Source organism: Megalopta genalis, chromosome 4 (assembly GCF_051020955.1).
Source record: "Megalopta genalis isolate 19385.01 chromosome 4, iyMegGena1_principal, whole genome shotgun sequence".
Classification (NCBI taxonomy): domain Eukaryota; kingdom Metazoa; phylum Arthropoda; class Insecta; order Hymenoptera; family Halictidae; genus Megalopta; species Megalopta genalis.
This window is the reverse complement of record NC_135016.1, coordinates 29,920,790-29,938,474: the sequence shown is the minus strand read 5'-3', so window position 1 is coordinate 29,938,474 and position 17,685 is coordinate 29,920,790. Positions and strand designations below refer to the sequence as shown.

General features: G+C 41.4%; 1 protein-coding gene across 3 annotated transcripts in view; it reads right to left on the bottom strand.

The window, feature by feature from the left end:
* The window catches only part of Mob2 (MOB kinase activator 2), a 110,040-nt gene extending 95,605 nt beyond the window's left edge, over positions 1-14,435 (bottom strand). Inside the window, exon 1 of one of the 3 annotated variants that reach the window (XM_033466938.2) lies at positions 13,988-14,435. Coding sequence is in view for 2 of the 3 variants with exons in the window: in XM_033466940.2 (XP_033322831.1) it covers positions 10,649-10,692 (44 nt within the window). In the remaining variant the exon portion in view is untranslated. Of the gene's footprint in view, positions 1-10,648; positions 10,708-13,987 lie in introns of those variants that run through there. The other 2 variants (XM_033466942.2, XM_033466940.2) reach the window with 2 other exon arrangements.
* Positions 14,436-17,685: the final 3,250 nt, after the last annotated feature.

Below are 17,685 nucleotides of genomic sequence, written 5' to 3'. Positions count from 1 at the left end.
ATAATGCAATGATACGTTACAAAATAAAATTTTGTAATTCATTGTTATCGCGCCGCTTGGTATTTCTCGACATAAAATAAAACGAGCGCCATCGCGCTGCTTGGGTCCTCTTTTTTAATACCCCCCTGGGACTCAAACGGTTAATTATTCGACGAGATTGTTACGATTTTAACCAGGACGCGTCTTTAGAGTAAAAAGACTAGACGAATAAATAATACTGGATTCCATATGCAACTGTGGTCGTCATCCAACTCTTGAGATATTGCTCGTGTTCTCCGGAGATAAAGAAAAAAGAGAAAAGAAGAAACAGAAAGCCTAACTGACACTCAGATTGTCCACAAAAATGGACAATTTGGGAAGAGAAGATACGATTGTTCGAGCCTCGCGGCTCGTTTTTATAACTGTTGAAAATCGGCAACTATAAAAACGAGTTGCAAGGCTCGAATTCGCAAGGCTCCTCTTCCCAAATTGTCCATTTTTGTGGACAATCCGAGCGTCAATTAGAGAGACATTACTGTATAAGGATCTCGTTAGAGTAAAGAAAATACAGAACTAAAGAGAAATATATTGGTTGTTAAGTCTTGCGCATATTGTTACTCTTCATTAGTCTATTTCGTAGCACAAGGTTATGTTAAAGTTTTGGTATGCGATATTAGGGTGTTAACACTTTATCGACCGCTAGCCTATTTATCGGCTTTTCGATTGCCAATGTTTATCGATCGTGTTGAAATTTTAGCCTCGAACAAAAATTAATCTATAGTTTACTTAGTAAGATATCTTCAGTTAAGATATCGTTTTACATTTCGCCGGCTCCGTCAGCGGGCAGCGACGGGACGTAATCTGTATATATTAGATGCCGCGATACATCATCGCCGGTACCTTTTGATGTACTTCGTGCCCTAACCGTCACGTATACAATGTAAGACGCGACAAATAAAACGTCTCTGATTGGTGGACACGACGAACCCAAAAAGAGTATAAAAGAAGCGTTTCTTCTTACCGGACACTTAGTAGAGTTTGATCGCTCGATCGGTTTCGCCCATATACCTTCTCTCATTAAAGAGAATAAATAAAGTCCTTTTAAGCAAAGTATTAGAATCATATTCATTTTCATTCCATAATCCCAACAGATCGCTAGCCTATTAATCGGCTTTTCGATTGCCAATGCTTATCGACCGATAGCCTATTAATCGACTTTTAGCTATCGACGGTTTTCGCTTCTTTACTGTTTTGTTAGTAGCTGACCTCCTGTATGCTGACCTCCCCATATCCTTATGAATTATAATTATAATAATTATTATTATTTATTATTATTTTTAAAGGAATAAGCACAACACAATGAATAGCGAAAATTTAGCCGGTACTGGGAGCAAATGCGCGCGCGACTAAGCCAGTCCTTACTGAGTGGCAGCCTCAACCACGACCGGACGATAAAGTGTTAAGGATGGAAAGGATAAAAATGAAGAGCGAAGAATCGGCTGTGTTGGCGGCGCGTAAACGCAGCTATCGTGAAACGGTGTCTATTTAATGCATAGGTTACAGTAAATCCTTCGTTTAAGATGCTTTACGGGCCCGTCTCTGCGTAAAGCCCGACACAAACTGTGGCAAAAAAAGAAAAGGAAAAAGAGGATGACGTAGCTATACCGGCGAGAAAAAAGAAGCGTTTTTCTCCGAGACGAATGTAATTGGTACCTCTTTGTTTTTAACATAAAGTAAGATAAACGTTGATTAGTCAAGAGAACGGTGCAGTAGGTGGCCGCTGACGCAATCGTGTTGTCTCCTTGGCTCTCTCGTTGCGCAACGCGAGCGTAATCTATGGGCAAGAACGAGTCAGCAAATGACTTCTTTTCGCTTCTAGTTCTATCGCTGCGTTAACGGCGAGCACTCGCGATAACACGGAGAAAGAAGAGTCGTGAGTGGAATGACGACAGAGAGGAAATGGGTCGGTGCAATTGCTGGCCTAGAATTGCTGGCTACCTACAACCCTAGTTACAAGCGACCTCGATGATCCTGGAGGAACCGAGTACTCTCCAGGTGTCATCACGATTTTTGGAAGAATTTCTATACTGTTCACGGTCTTCCCCTTTATTGCGAATCCTCTCTAAACGATCTCAAAGGTCTTGAGGACATTCAGAGAACTCTCCAAGCGACGCTAAGGGTCCGAAAAGATTCTCTAGGCGACCTTAAGTGTCCCAAAAAAAGGGGGTCTGAGGTCTCTGGGTGACCTCAGGAGTCCCCAAAGATCCTTCGAGTGACCTCAAAGATTCTAAAAGACACTCCAAGTGAAATTAAGGGTCCCAAAGGACTCCGCAAGCAACCTCAAAGGTCTTAAAGGACTCTCCAAGCGACGCTAAGGGTCCGAAAAGATTCTCTAGGCGACCTTAAATGTCCCAAAAAAGGGGGTCTGAGGTCTCTGGGTGACCTCAGGAGTCCCCAAAGATCCTTCGAGTGACCTCAAAGATTCTAAAAAACACTCCAAGTGAAATTAAGGGTCCCAAAGGACTCCGCAAGCAACCTCAAAGGTCTCAAAGGACTTCGATGACCTTTCCATGTGAGAACACAAGGTTCTAAGAATGAGAACGGTCTGTGAAAATAACCTCGAGACCTTAACGAAGATCCTACAGCCTTCGCAAATGATTTCCAAAGATCCTAGATAAATTCTGAAGTTACTTGAAGTTTCTAATACGAATTCTATATACAGGGTGTCCCACAATTATTTTAACAGCCGAAAATGAGGGGTAGCTGAGGTCATTTGAAGTAACTTTTTCCTTTGCGAATTTGCAATCTGAGGCTTTGTTTACGAGTTATTAACGAAAAACACTGGCCAATGAGAGGTGACGGTGCGAGGGAGAGGGTCCGCGAGAGAGTCCGCAACACGAGGCTTTGACAGTAGGTCGGGACGGACTCGATCCGCGTTCGAAGTATTGAACAAGTCACGAAGCGAGAACTTTCCGGATTTTTTTAACTACATAACAGTGATATTTTTAAGAAAAACGCTGTTCACCTTTACTTTAGAACGTCTGCAAAATATTTACTAATTTTTCGGACCCGAAATAATATGAAGTTTAACCATGACAGCTGTTTTAATTTTCTGGTGTGCATGACACCTCGTGTGTACCATATGAAATTTTTATGCAAGGTGTACAGTGAAGATTAACGAATGATTTGCAAAGCTGATTTAATAATAAATAAGGGACGTAAAGGATTTGTTTATTAGAGAGATATGAAAAATATTATCAGTAAGAAACTCACCCATTTAGTTGAGGATGCATTTGCTGGCTGAAATTCATGATGTCGAAGGGCACTGACCTTGTACAACGTACAGCTGATCTTTCACTGCACTGTCACTAAACACTGATCACTTAATTAATCACTGATAATCCGAATCACTTGTGGATATTTAAGAAAGATCACTGAGACTCGTTCGCGGATAATCGTTTATTCGACGCGTTCGTTCGGAAGTCGACGTTTCACTGCCAAAAAATCGAGGCCTTGTCGTTCGTCTTTCGGCCGTCCGAGGAAATAACACCCGATACTATTTTCTTCGAAGCGCAGGGTACCGCCAAATGAAATAAACAAGATATGCCGAGACGTAAACTGTGTCCGACCCGCTGTCACCCTGCGCTCTTAGAACGTAATTAATGGCCGTGCGAAGAAAATGGTATCGAGTGTCATTTCCTCGGACGGCCGAACGAAGAACAACAAGGACCCACAGTCAAGGCCTGAATTTTTCGGCAGTGAAACGTCGACTTCCGAACGAACGCGTCGAATAAACGATTATCCGCGAACGAGTCTCAGTGATCTTTCTTAAATATCCACAAGTGATTCGGATTATCAGTGATTAAATAACTGATCAGTGTTTGGTGACAGTGCAGTGTAAGTGAACTTCGCAAATAACCATACCAGAGGTTCCACCGACAGTATCCCTCGAATGTTGCGGTCATCGACCTGGGATCAGCTGTTCGTTGTACGAGGTCAGTACGTACGAGTCAGCAAATGCATCCTCAACTAAATGGGTGAGTTTCTTATCGATAATATTTTTCATATTTCTCTAAAAAACAAATCCTTTACGTACCTTAACGCGATTATTTATTATTAAATCAGCTTTGCGAATCATTCGTTGAATTCTGTTCGTACACGGAGTTATTTAAATTAAAATATCATTTACGAACTTTGTTAATCTTCATTGTACACCTTGCATAAAAATTTCATATGGTACACATAAGGTGTCATGCACACCAGAAAATTAAAACGACTGTCACGGTTAAACTACATATTATTTCGAGTCCGAAAAATTAGTGAATATTCTGCAGACGTTCTAAAGTAAAGGTGAACAGCGTTTTTCTTAAAAATATCACTGTTATGTAGTTAAAAAAATCCGGAAAGTTCTCGCTTCATGACTTGTTCAATACTTCGAACGCGGCTCGAGTCCGTCCCGACCTTCTGTCAAAGCCTCGTGCTGCGGACTCTCTCGCGGACCCTCTCTCTCGCACCGTCACCTCTCATTGGCCAGTGTTTTTCGTTAATAACTCGTAAACAAAGCCGCGGATTGCATTTTCGCAAAGGAAAAAGTTACTTCAAATGACCTCAGCTACCCCTCATTTTCGGCTGTTAAAATAATTGTGGGACACCCTGTATATATATAGCCCATGAAAAGAACCCCAAAGTCTCCGGAGGATTCTACAGTCTGCAACCCTCTAATTAATCCGAACCAAAAGGGTTGTCTAAAAAGCCAGTCGACTTTTCGAGCAACCGATCGGTCCACAGAAAAATCCTATAGCTCGTTCAAACGATCTCAACGATTCTATAGAGTTACTAAATCTGATTTAATAGCTCCAAGATCCTCGCGAAGATTCTCCGGATTCCTGAGTCACCCCAAGGTGTCTGAAAGGACGCATCACCCTTTCCCAGATTCCCGAGGATTCCAGCACGAATTCTAGAGCCTCTACAAGGTACCTCAGGGTTGCCAAAAGGGTCTCGCAGTTTCTCATCAATCTCAAGACTCCTGAGAGGATATTTCATTGACTTCTCCAACTATCAAAAGACCTTCAGGAAAGTGCAACTGCTTCTCGAAATAGCTTCATAGACACCATTCTACATCTTGTTCAGTGACCATAAGGTTCTTACGACGACTCTGCAGTTTGCTCAGCTATTTCTAGATCTACAGAAAGATTCATTGGATCGCCAGAAGCTTCCCCAAAGATCCTAATAAAAATTTCACAGCTGTTTTAATGATCTCGTACCAATGCTCCGCGACTTCCTAAGTATCACGAAGGTCTTCCGAAAGATTCATCGACCTCGCTAAGCATCCTGAAGGCTTACAAAAGAATCATTAACTTCTCCAATGTACCCTGAAGATCTTAATAAGAATCCTATTGCCTCCACAGTGGACCCTAATCCAGTATGTCATGTCATTTATTGTCTCAGTTTTCACATTATTTAAATATCTTGGTCTCTATCTCGGTCGTAAGTATTAGGTCTACCGGAAAGTTCTGTCTGATAATGTCATTGCAAATTTCGATAGGTATGCACATTGTTCATTTGAGACATATATTTTTGAAAAATGTTGCTCACAAATTGCCGTCACGCTGGCAAGAGGTCATAAGTAACGACGGACATTATATTGTACAATAAATATTACTAAATTTATGAAAAATCTATTATTTCCTTTCATTTCTTAAACGGGCAGAACTTTCCGGTAGACCTAATATATTGTGTATCGTCTCTTTTTGTTTTTCTTTACTTCTTTTTATACGATATATTATCATACTATCGCAACGTAGGGACTTTCTCCCGTTCGTCAAATAAATATTACTATCATTATTATTTTTGATAATTTTCTGCCCCGAACTCTGCTAGTAGGTGCAGCAGTAGGTTTGCCTCTTCGGGCAGATTCAAGGTCCTTGTAAAAATCCCGCATAGCGGCCTCGTGCCAACCTCGCAAGAATTCAACGACTTCCGGACCGACCTCGCGATCTCCAGAGCATTCTAATAGCTGGAAACGACGAGGTAGAAGCCGGGAAGATCCCAGGCGAAGCTCTGGAAAATCAGCTCTCCTATCACAGCCGCGCGTGATGCCGGTTTATGAATACGTTGCCATTTGTCACGGGCAGAGTCTCGGGCCGCTATCGTTTATCGCGGCGCGCGTAAATCATGCCGGGATAGTGTTTGTAAACAGCCAAATGAGATCAGTCGCAGGCAAAGTTTACGAGAGGACGCGGACGTGCCGTTTATTCCCTTCGGCCTCCCTTCGGCCTCCCTTCAGCCACCCGTCGCCGCGATAACCGAGGCTCTTTTCTCGCGCGAGTCCGCGAACATCTGTTCGACGCCATGCCGATGTCACGAGCACGTCTCTTTTTTTTCTTTCTCGACGGTGAGGCTAGAAAAAAAGACTCCTTTGTTGGAAGCACGGCGCATAAGACGATATTACGCGATAAGTGTGTTTGCGAATAAGCGGCGACCATAACGGAGACGTTGGCCAGCGGGCTCGACGACACGTATAATATCGACGCCGAGGGCTGTTATCGCGGGAACCGTTGATAACGCTAGCCTTTATCGCCGCGGCCAATATTATACTTTGTCGGTGGGGCATTATTTGGTGAACACAATGCGTCCCGACTGTTTATCCAGACGGTGTACAGGGTGTCCAGCAACAGGTGGGAGTAACGTTGCAAGGGACAATGGGAAACGGACGTCAAGAATCGAATGATCAAGGGTTCGGAAGGTTCGGCATCTCTCCGATCCATTTATTTAGTTCTACCGAGTTCTCGTCAAATCCTCCGGAAACTCACGCAGTCCGATACTCGTGAATGTACAGGGTGTAAAAATGATCGTCGCAACTGTGCTGCTGAATCGTATCTTTTGTTTGCCCGGGTTACGAGAACGAACTTATTACGCTGGAGCAACAAAGCTACTTGACCCTTTTAGTGTCGGAGGCCGTTATATCGGCCCTCGCTGCACTGGCGAAAAGTGCCAGAGCCGATGTATCGGCCCGCACCTTGTAGCGTTATAAATAAATAAATACGTTACAAATAGTCTAATTTCATTGCGAGAGAAAAAATTAGCGTCACCGTTTTATTCTCTATTTTGTCCTTGATACACTGCTTTTTCAATTATGTAAATATTGCTTTTCGTTTGGTTTTTATGAGCCTTTTTCGAAATCCTAGTCAAATCGAAAAAATTCGGTCGGTTATATTCGCATAAGCGTCTCTTTTTCGCCCGGCACTAAAAGGGTTAAGGACAAGCTTTACTCTCCTCTTTGCATTAATTCCTTTTTATGTATCCCGATATAGAGGGACTACGAATAATTTATAATTTTCGAGTAATATCGAATTTGCGTACATGTAACAATCCTGTATATGCCGAATAAACCATCCGGCTTAAAACATTAACCGTTTGGCTGCTGACGTATCTTTTCGGACATATGCCAAAACTGCGGCACTGATTGCGCATATATGGGAAAAAATGTAGAACACTTTTCATACAATAAACTCACTTGTATCGCTTTGCAACAAAACAGAAATTAAAAAATACCACTTATTTACATAAATTTGTTTTAATTAATTTTGTGAATAAAATTGGTAATAAGCACAAATTCTAGTTATTTAGAGCAGCATTATTACGCTTCTCCGCAGTTATGGCATAAAAAAAGGAGCGCTCTTCGTATTTTTGGCACAACATAAGAAGAGCGCGATAGCAGTCCTCAGCAGTCAAACAGTTAATAAATAAATAAATAAATAAATAAATAAATAAATGAAATACTTAGAAACATAGGGTTTTAACCCAGATTTAATTTCGTGTCGTATAGACTCGAAGAGAATAGCAGGGTTGATGAAACGTTTGAACCAGGAGATAGAGGACGAAGAAATGGCAGAAGGGCAAAACGAGTGGAAGAGCTTTTCCGAGTAATTTGCATTGAGCACCGCTGCGAAAACCGCTGCGAAAACCGCTGCGAAAACCTCTGCGAAAACGGGTCAAAGTTCGGCGGGTGGGGAGTTACGCGGAATCGACACGGTGTCTCATAGTTCGCGGCCTATTGGCATAAGCGGCGAATCGTTTGTTCGCTCACTGGCTCATGATTCACCGAGGAAGCGGATCCGCGGCGGCGGTCTTTCGCGTCCACGTGAGTCATCGCTCGGTTCGGTTCGGTTCGGTTTCGAGCCAGCGACCACGCTTTGCTCGCTCGCTCGTTTGCACGCTCGCTCGCTTTCCGCGTTGCTCACCGTGCAAAACACAAGCCGTAGCTATCCGCGCAACCGTCTCGAAAGTGCACGACACGTATACAGAGACGCGCGAGCCGAAGCGACCGGTCGGCCAGTCACCGAGCCATTGTCTTCTTCCCGTTTCCACCCCCCCCCCCCCTCCTCCGACAGAGCTCGTTCTATCCGAGAGAAACGCTTCCCGGCCCCGCCCGCGACTTTTACGACCACCGCGGTACGATTTTCACTGCGACCTCTGATTCCCGCCAAACTACATTCCCTTAACCCTTAAGGGCAAGGCTTTGTTTACCTGCTACACGTATACAAAAGGAACACATTCGTGTAATGTACGCATTTATTAACGCTTCAATATCCGAATGAGCAGTTCGGAAGTGGTAAATTGTGTTTCCTAGAAGCTCGATCTTCGTCGGAGCGGTCTCCGAAACGCCAAATTTCACGCCATTGTTGAGTAATATGCACAATAGTAATATGCAATATTTATAATCTTGTAACGTCACAAGATGACCGTCGCTCTCTCTGACTGTGCTGCCGAATATTATTAATTACTCCACAATAATATTTGCTATTACTTTAACAATAAAAATTTGCTATTTCGACGAAGATTGGACTTTTAGAAAATAAAATTTACCGCTCTGGAACTGCTCGTTTCAATATTTTAGCGTCAATAAATACGGAAGAAAAAGCCTTGCAAGTTGTGTCGAAACACATATACGCACATGTGTTCTCCTCGTATGTGTGTAGGTAAACAAAGGCTCGCCCTTAGGACAACAATTTCTTTTTTCCTTGAGTGAAAAGAATCGATTTTTCATGCAGTGTCTCGTTGGCTCTGTGAAGTCTCAACTTGGAATTAATAGCGCTTAGTTTCTTGTTAGAGATTAAAACGAAAGTTTGCCCTTTTATGGACTTCCGACATTTTCTGGACACGCTGTATAAGCGTTTTAAAACCCTATGGTTAGCCCTTTCGTAAGGTAAAAGTTGGCGAATTACGATTGAATCGAGAAAATGATCCTCTGTTGTTTATTGCATAATTTTCAACTGTTTATTTGTCAGAGATTGAAGTGCGAGATTGTAGAGATGAAAAATGGTCGATGGTTCCCTGGAGGATTAACACTAAACCTACGACCGCCGGTGAAACGACCGGTTTCACATTTTTGATCTCATAATTATCGAGGTCGTAAAACTGCTTCCATTAAAAATTCTTGTATACAGGGTGTCCCGAAAATGTCTCGCAATCCAGAAATGGGAGGTTCCTGAGGTCATTCGAAGCAACTTTTTCCTTTGCGAAAATTTTCTCCGAGGTTTCGTTTACGAATTATTAACGAAAAACACTGACCAATAAGAGGCGAACTCGGCTGGCGCGCGGCGGCCCAGCCAACGAGCGCACGGAGCCCAGTTCCGCTCATCGGCTCGGCCGTCTCGCGCCAAATGATCTCGCCTCTGATTGGTCACTGTTTTTCGTCGATAACTCGTAAACAAAGCCGCGGATTGCATTTTCGCTAAGGAAAAAGTTGCTTCAAATGACCTCAGGGATCCCCTACTTTCGGATTGCGAGACATTTCTGGAACACCCTGTATATTTCTTTATTCGAGTACACGCTATTATAAAAATTGTAAATAATTGGAATAAATATAATAGTCTTGTAATTCTTATGAGCAAATTTGTATTAGTCGCTTTTAGACTTCGATAGGTTTTGCGTTACTTTTATTCCTAAACGTGAATAGCGAGTACGAAGACCCAACTTCCCATTAGGTAATGACTCTGTAACGTCTCGTCTGGGCGGAGACGATGGGAAACGCTATTGGACGCGCCATGAGATGGCAGGGATGGGAATGGAACGTTAGAGAAACGAGACTAACCGGTCGGGAGTGCTCGACATTTTCGTGCACACCCGCTACGTGAGTCGCGGCGCGATAAAGCGCGCGTTTTTAACCGCAGGACGTGGTTAAAAAAATATACATGTATATTAGACCGCAAAGCATTAACGAGTTAAAGCGACCTCGCCGCTGAAATCGGTTCTTCCGCCTCGTGTCGTCCCTCAAAAGTTTCGAGACCGCTCGCGATTACTATACCGAAGATATTCAGCCGCATTTCCATTTTTATAATCGACCGAGGCGAAAGCAAAATAAATTAGAATTCCCGCATCGCCATTAGAAAACGATATAAAATGTGATCTGAAATTCTGCTAACTGTCCGATCGATGAAAAATGAAAATTAGCTTAAAATTTAATTGGCGGTCACGAGAGGTTAAAAGCGATATAAATAAGAACCAGCAATTTCATTAAAAAAAAAATCAACCTACAGAATAACCGAAAATTCTTCTGTTAGCTTCGATACATCGATACCCAAAAATAACCGAATGCAATATTAACAGTTGTCTCAACTGATTGAAATACAGAATGTGTGAAAAAGTAACGTAAAGCTTCACTTACGAACTGCAAACGCACGCAGATATGCAGTTTCCGTAAAATAGCATGATCGATCGGAAAGTAGGATCCTTCACGTTTTCATTCGAACGTATATTAAAGATTACTTCACCGTCGCGCGAAACATTTAACTATGACAATGAGCAGCGCGCGAAACATTTAACTCGGCGCAGCGCGCTCTAGCAGGACAAGTATATACATATAAAAGTGTATTTGAATAAATCTTTATTCAGACGTTTGTCGGTGAACAAATTTATTCGAACATCAACGAAACGGTGAATTTCCCTGCGAACCGATAAATCGTTTTGCCGGCTGCCGACCACAAGCACGTCGTGCACGATGAATTTTCGCGTCGCTCGCAAGTAAACGAAAGTAACTTACAATTTATCGACGCGGCGCCGGGTTTAAGGGCCGGCCGTATTGCGCAGAACGCAATAAGCGAGGTGAAACGCGATAATTTTATCGCCGCCGATAGATATCGCGGAAAAATTCATGCTCGGCCATTTTAATCTACGATATATTACCATTTTTCCCCGCGTTTCACCGCGCTTGCTCGGCGGAATATCCTACCGAAACGTTGCTCGCAGCCGGCGGAGAAACGAAAAGTATAAAGACACGAGCGGGCAAATCCCACCAAGTTGGCGATAAACACTGATCAATTCGCTGGTTCCTTTCGGTAAAGCAGATTCCGATTCGGTGCCCGAGTCTCTATACCGTTCGAACCCCGCGATTATCACTAGAACCACTCGGAGTTACCAAAATCACAGATTCGGCAAAACGGAAAATTACGAACGGGAGAAGAAAATGTCGAAAGAACGAACGTTTTTATTTCGGCGAATTGCGAAACGAGAAACGCGACAATCGGTTATTTTGATCGATCCGGTGGTGTTCATTGTTAAAAACAAAACGCACGATAGTTGGTACAAAGATTGTAATGGTCACGTGGTCACTCTAATACCATAAACGTGCTGCACTTTACCGCGCGGTACTTTATTTCAAGGGATCAACGTGTACCGGAAACCACACGGTTCCCGTACGTGATAGGCGTACCGTAAATAGGTAATCGTATATCGCTGGTACAATTAAAAAAAGAAAAAATGGAGGGAAACGGACAGAGCTTACGCGACCTCCGTGTTACCCAGCTACACATTTCTATATTTTATTAACCCCTTAATAATTGTTATTATTAATCCCTAGCTCGAGTTAACTCGAGCGCGCTAAACTGTCCAAACTGTGCACACTCGAGATAGTTCGAGCGGCGTTGTATTTTATGCTGCTATAATTTCTCACACTCGAATATAATCGAGAATTGAAAATAACAATGTGAAAGCAAAGAAAAAAAATCGTTTTATTGATATTTATCATTTACATGGGATTGTAAGCTATAACACTTATTTATTCAAGAATAAAATATAGCCTTTTTCCATGGGACAAAAAAGCGCAGTATATCAAAATTCTCCACCAAAAGAAAAGTTGAATCAGGGCCGGTAACGAATGGAAACCTTTGAGGATGTGGATTTGGTTGGATATTGCTTATCTACTTTTACCGATAAAAATATGTTTTTTTTCCGAAACAGCAATTCGAAAAGAAAGATGAAAAAGTCGATGTACGTGTAACATTGCAATATTCCGCTCTTTTCTGCAATGTGGATCAAAATCCAAAATTAAAATAAAAATTTTGATTATTTTTGTATTCTTTTAATGTTTTTGCCAAGACAACGTTCTAAATTGTGTGTTTTTTACATTAAAAAAAATTGATTCTTTTTGGCCGGCCTTTTTCAAAAAGACTGTGCATTAAGGGGTTAATATACCAAATTCTAGGTACTATCAACAACGAAAACCTAAAATCGAACAACGTCAACACACTCTATACATATCTCGTTCCATCGGTCTAACTACTCTCTACATGTATATTGTAACCGATTATTGAACGCTGGCAAAACGTTTTCCCAGGTATACGTCCTGACGAACTGCACGCATCACACGTGTGTCATCGACAGAGGTCACGATAACGCAACGTAAAAAACGCCGTTACCTCGCTGAATTTCACTTTCCATTCGAGCGATTCGAAATAATATCGATGCGGCAACGTTAACTCTGCTGGTCTCCTCAACCTCGAATTTGAAGATGTGAATCGAATAAAGAATAATAAAATTGCACAGAACAGCGGGACCGAACGTTACGATGTTTTCGTCAAGTTAAACCAGTTACGAAGGGTCGACTTCGCATTTAAATATGCACTGTAGGCATCTTCGACTGTACGCATACCGGATGACCTATAACCGATGGTGCAATCGAGAATGGGGTTGACTCGACACGAGGAAATAAATCGAAAGAACACGCGATAGTATTTTCGTACACGTAGCTCCGTTTCCGAGACAATTGTCCCGAAAACTAGTTTCGATAACCGCGCTATTTGCACGGAATATCACAAGTCTGTTCATGACTGACCGTTTCCACTGTTCATCGATACCGTGCACCACAGTCGAACGAAGTGTCTCCCCGCTCTGAAGTCCACCACCGGTAACAGGCCACCGTATACGTATTACGACTACAGAAGAAAAAAAAAAGATAGAACTCACAATTCGTTTCGCCAAAGTCGGTTTCATAGATGGACAACGTGTTGCTCGTTTACGTAAGTGCTCCATGGTGTACTCGTGTATCGGTCGAATCGGCCGAGAAAAGAATGGGGACGAAACCGGGAATAATTCGATCGAGCGAAATTTTGTTCGTTCCGAAACGTTTGACGAAAACAGGAGAGGAAAAGAAAACGGTATTCTCGCTGGCGAAAACGTCGACATCTTTGGCTGACTCATTCTGAAATCTTTGAACCTTATCGGCGACGCGCGAATCGACGCTGTCATTGTTTTCCGTCGAATCGACGAAAGCGATTTCGGGTAGCGCGATGTTCTATATACACGCGTTATTTCGTGACAGTAGCGTATGAAAATTCGGGATGACAACCACGCGGCAAACAACGGTTCGATTACCACGGTGCACGAGATAACCACCGGCGGCGATTGGTTTCTCTCAGAAAATGGTAGAAGACGAAAGAGCCGTCGGGACCGAGGAGACGGAGGTACGACGATTCGGAGAGAGCGTCAACCTCTCCGCGGGGAGGTTAGGCTCTGTTCGAGAAAACCATGAGAGAGGTTAACCTCTTTCCTTTTTTTCTTTCCTCTCCCCTCCCCTACACGGACGTACGATTCCACACTCACACGCACGAGCACACTGTACGCCCGCGGATTTCGCGTTCCATGGAAAATCGCGCGTGGATAATGTCTGGTTTCGCGAACGACCACAACGACGACGACGACGACGACGACGACGAAAAAAAAAACTTACCCCATAAACCAGTCCACGGTATCGCGGAGATACTCGGGTAACCTATCCAGCTTGGATGATTTTCAGTTGGATCACCGCCGAGGAAAGTAGCACGAGAGTCGAGAAAACAAAATAAAATTTTCTCTCTCTCCTCACACTAGCACCAGCAGCAGCGGCGGCGCACGTTTCGCGATCTCGTGAAATCTAACATGGCGAAGCTCTATTGTCACCTGTTCCCGTCATGCCTCACTTGCCCGCCCCCCCCTCTTCCACCCGAAAATACTGCCGATTTGTCACCGCCACCGCGTACTTTCGCGCGCGTACACGATCCCGTTTCCGTTCCTCGAGTCTCTACGGCGGGCAAACACCGTGCCTCTTTCACGGTCGATCTACGAGGAGAAACTTCCACGAACGTCCGACACTGCGCACACGGGAATGGCACACAGCTTCGAGCGCGCACAGCTGATCGTACGACCTCGCACGAAACTCGATCGTGCAACCCCCACCGTTTGCTTACCTGACGAAAGAGGGTAGTACCTACCACCGCATGCGCCGGTCTGCTTTACCGACGCGGTGACCGACGCGCGCGCATCGCCTGCGATGTAAATAATCAAATTTTCTATTTTACCGACAATTTGAATATTGATTCGGTTACCGAATTGTGTTAATGACATCTTCGCCAGCTTGTAGATATTAATCCGATGTTTTATTGTTGCTTTGCAACGAAAATCAATCTAAGAGCGAACATAATTATGCAGAACAGAAATAATTTATTTCTTAAATCAATAATTTCACAACAAAATATTTCAACTGAAAATATTGAATGTTAAATAAAATGATAAGGGTGAGTTTAAATGTTCGAATCAATTAGTTTATATATACAAACCTCCACAATTTTAATCAGACCTCTACCATTGTTTAATCCATTTAAAAAGTAAATTTATTTGGAAATCATGTTTGTAACAAAAGAAAAGGTGAAAAACAGTTTGTCAGTGTATTGAATGCAACTTCACATGATACTGTACTAAACAAAATTTATGCCAAGGTCATCATGTTAAGTTCTTGCTTGCGATGCAAATGGGACAATTGTAAACTATTTTTCTGTATCTTTTCACATATTTTGTACTATCCATCACTTTTAGACGGGATTCGTCCCACAAAGGACTACTGCAATTTAAATTGCAGGCGATAGAGTCGAGTACGAATGAGGTACCCAACGGAGTTAGCATTGGACCAGTGATAGATAGCTGTAGAATGAAAATGAGTGGGATTACATATTCCCATTCTGTACGAAGGCCAATGCATGTTTACATCGCTACTATAGTCAGCGTATCACTTAATTGAGTATTTGTATTGTCATTTCTTTGTTTCATAATTATCCTCAATTCATAAGACATTGGAAATTCTAATAGTTTATAAATTGAGGAGAATATCGAGATAATGACTGCATGCATAAAATTTGTTACTATCTTTCATAGCAATTAGAACATTTTAAAACTGTCTGTGACATAGAAACTGTTTGTAAAGTGTAACACTGTATGCGACGTTTGAATTAAGCGTCCTCAGTGGAAATTAAATATATAGAATACTTGATTCAGTATAACAAGTTTCCCTAAAATCACGAATGATCGGTAACCTTCCAAAATTAGTTCAAACATTTTTCATTCTGGAATATAGGCGGCGTAACTGTACTAATCTTTGATAACGGCGGTATACAGATTGTGTGACTCGAAAGCTCATTAGGTTTCCGTTCTACTCTTATACATTATTTATGGTTGTAAATACGTATGTTAAAATATTGCTCTAGATGGCACCACAAACATGAAAAAATGGAGAAATTCACAGCTAATTAAACAGAAGAAGGATGAATTATCAGAGCGTAAAGATTAGTTAATTAATCTTCTCCCAATTCTTGTTATAATATATGTTGAATCTATTATATTAAATATTAACCACATTCTTGAATCTAACGAAGTGTAATGAAACATCTTTACTTCTGTAGTATAAATTAATAATATACAATTTATTAGTGGCACACTTATTTTTCAAACAAATGATCATTGAAATAATACATATATCTTATGATCAAACAATCCTTTTGCGCTGCCATTATTTAGGCAAACGTTACTATCCAATACAAAACATACATTTCTGGTTTGTAGGTTTTCCAATTGTTTTAATATTGTATTATGGACATTTATTTTTTTATCTGCCGAATAATTAAACTGTGCATATTTTGTGTTGCATTTTATTTCCCGACGCAGTTATGCAATCTACTGGTACACAAGAAAGGAACTTCTTCGGTTGACCGGTAATGTGTGAAATGCATGTACATATCTTTGAGATGGGTGTGTACAGAATGGCGCTGTCAATTGACCAGCTGTCGGCGTCCACCATAGCAAACTGATCTCTTTAGTTTATAGAATATGCTAACTATTGACCTTGCTAAAGTACAGAATTAAAATTTGTATCAGCAACAAAATCGGAATAAACACACAATTGTCGTTTTATATATTATTTCATGTTCATAATAATTTCATAACAATTTCGTTGAAAAATCTTTCATATATTAACAATTTTATTTTTCGCCTACGATATGCCTGTGCTTGTCTCGTTAAAGCAGTATGCGTTGCTTTGGTCGCATTGCGTTATATTTGGAAATCTGTGCGAAACTGTAAGAGAGATGAAATACTGTAAAGAGGTCAGAAACCGTGGTAAGGTGAGATCGCAGAATCAGGAGTAGAGAGCGGATACGGTTTGTGCTCGTGGGCAGGAAGTAGATCAACTTCAATTCATTGTATAATGAATCTAGTAAAAAGATAATGCATCGCTCTTGAAAATATTCCTCATCTAAATATTATGTCCCGTTTGGTACCTTAACACGTATTCTTTATTTTTTATCCAAATGTTCATTATTGAGAAACTGATTGCTGCATTTTTTAATCGATAAGATTAGGGGCCTGAATAAAATTACGTCTGATATGACAAAGCTTGTGCAATAATTACATTTCAACTTTTATTGTGGCGACGAACTGCTACGACACCCGTTAGGTGTATGTAGAGACAAAATCAATACCTAAGATGGGTATATGTATATCAACCAAATATTACAAACCCCATGAGAGCATTGAACTGACATTCTACAAATTCTGTGTATTATTCATATATCATTGTTAACTAATCTGTAATATTAAACAACTAAAAATATGTAATGAAAATAATGAAAAATAATTGAAAAAATTAAATAATATATTCTAGCATAATGTTTTCAATAAATTTCTTTAAATCGAGAAATATAACGCTTGTTCAATATTTATAAATCAGTTTAAATGTATGTTCGTAAAAATTGTAATAATAACGGAACGTTAACTATGAGATGCATTCGTACAACTGCATGAATATAATTTGAAGCAACCTGCTCTCTTGGTTGTTACAATTTCAGCTCCATGAGCTGGTCTAAACATCTATTTTAACCGAATATTCAAATGCCTATAATGTCTATATATAACCACACAGAGACAGATGCATAAAATTTATATATAGCATGAGAATTCAGTAGCAAACCGTTAGCCGAGATGAAGGGAATAACAAAAGAAGAGCTGCATCTTTTAGTACCGCGATCTCTACGTCCAAAGACAGCATGATTTCAGGGATTGTTGTAAGTAAAACGTTGCTGTAATGTAACGTATCAACCGTTATGGAACGGAGACACGAATTAC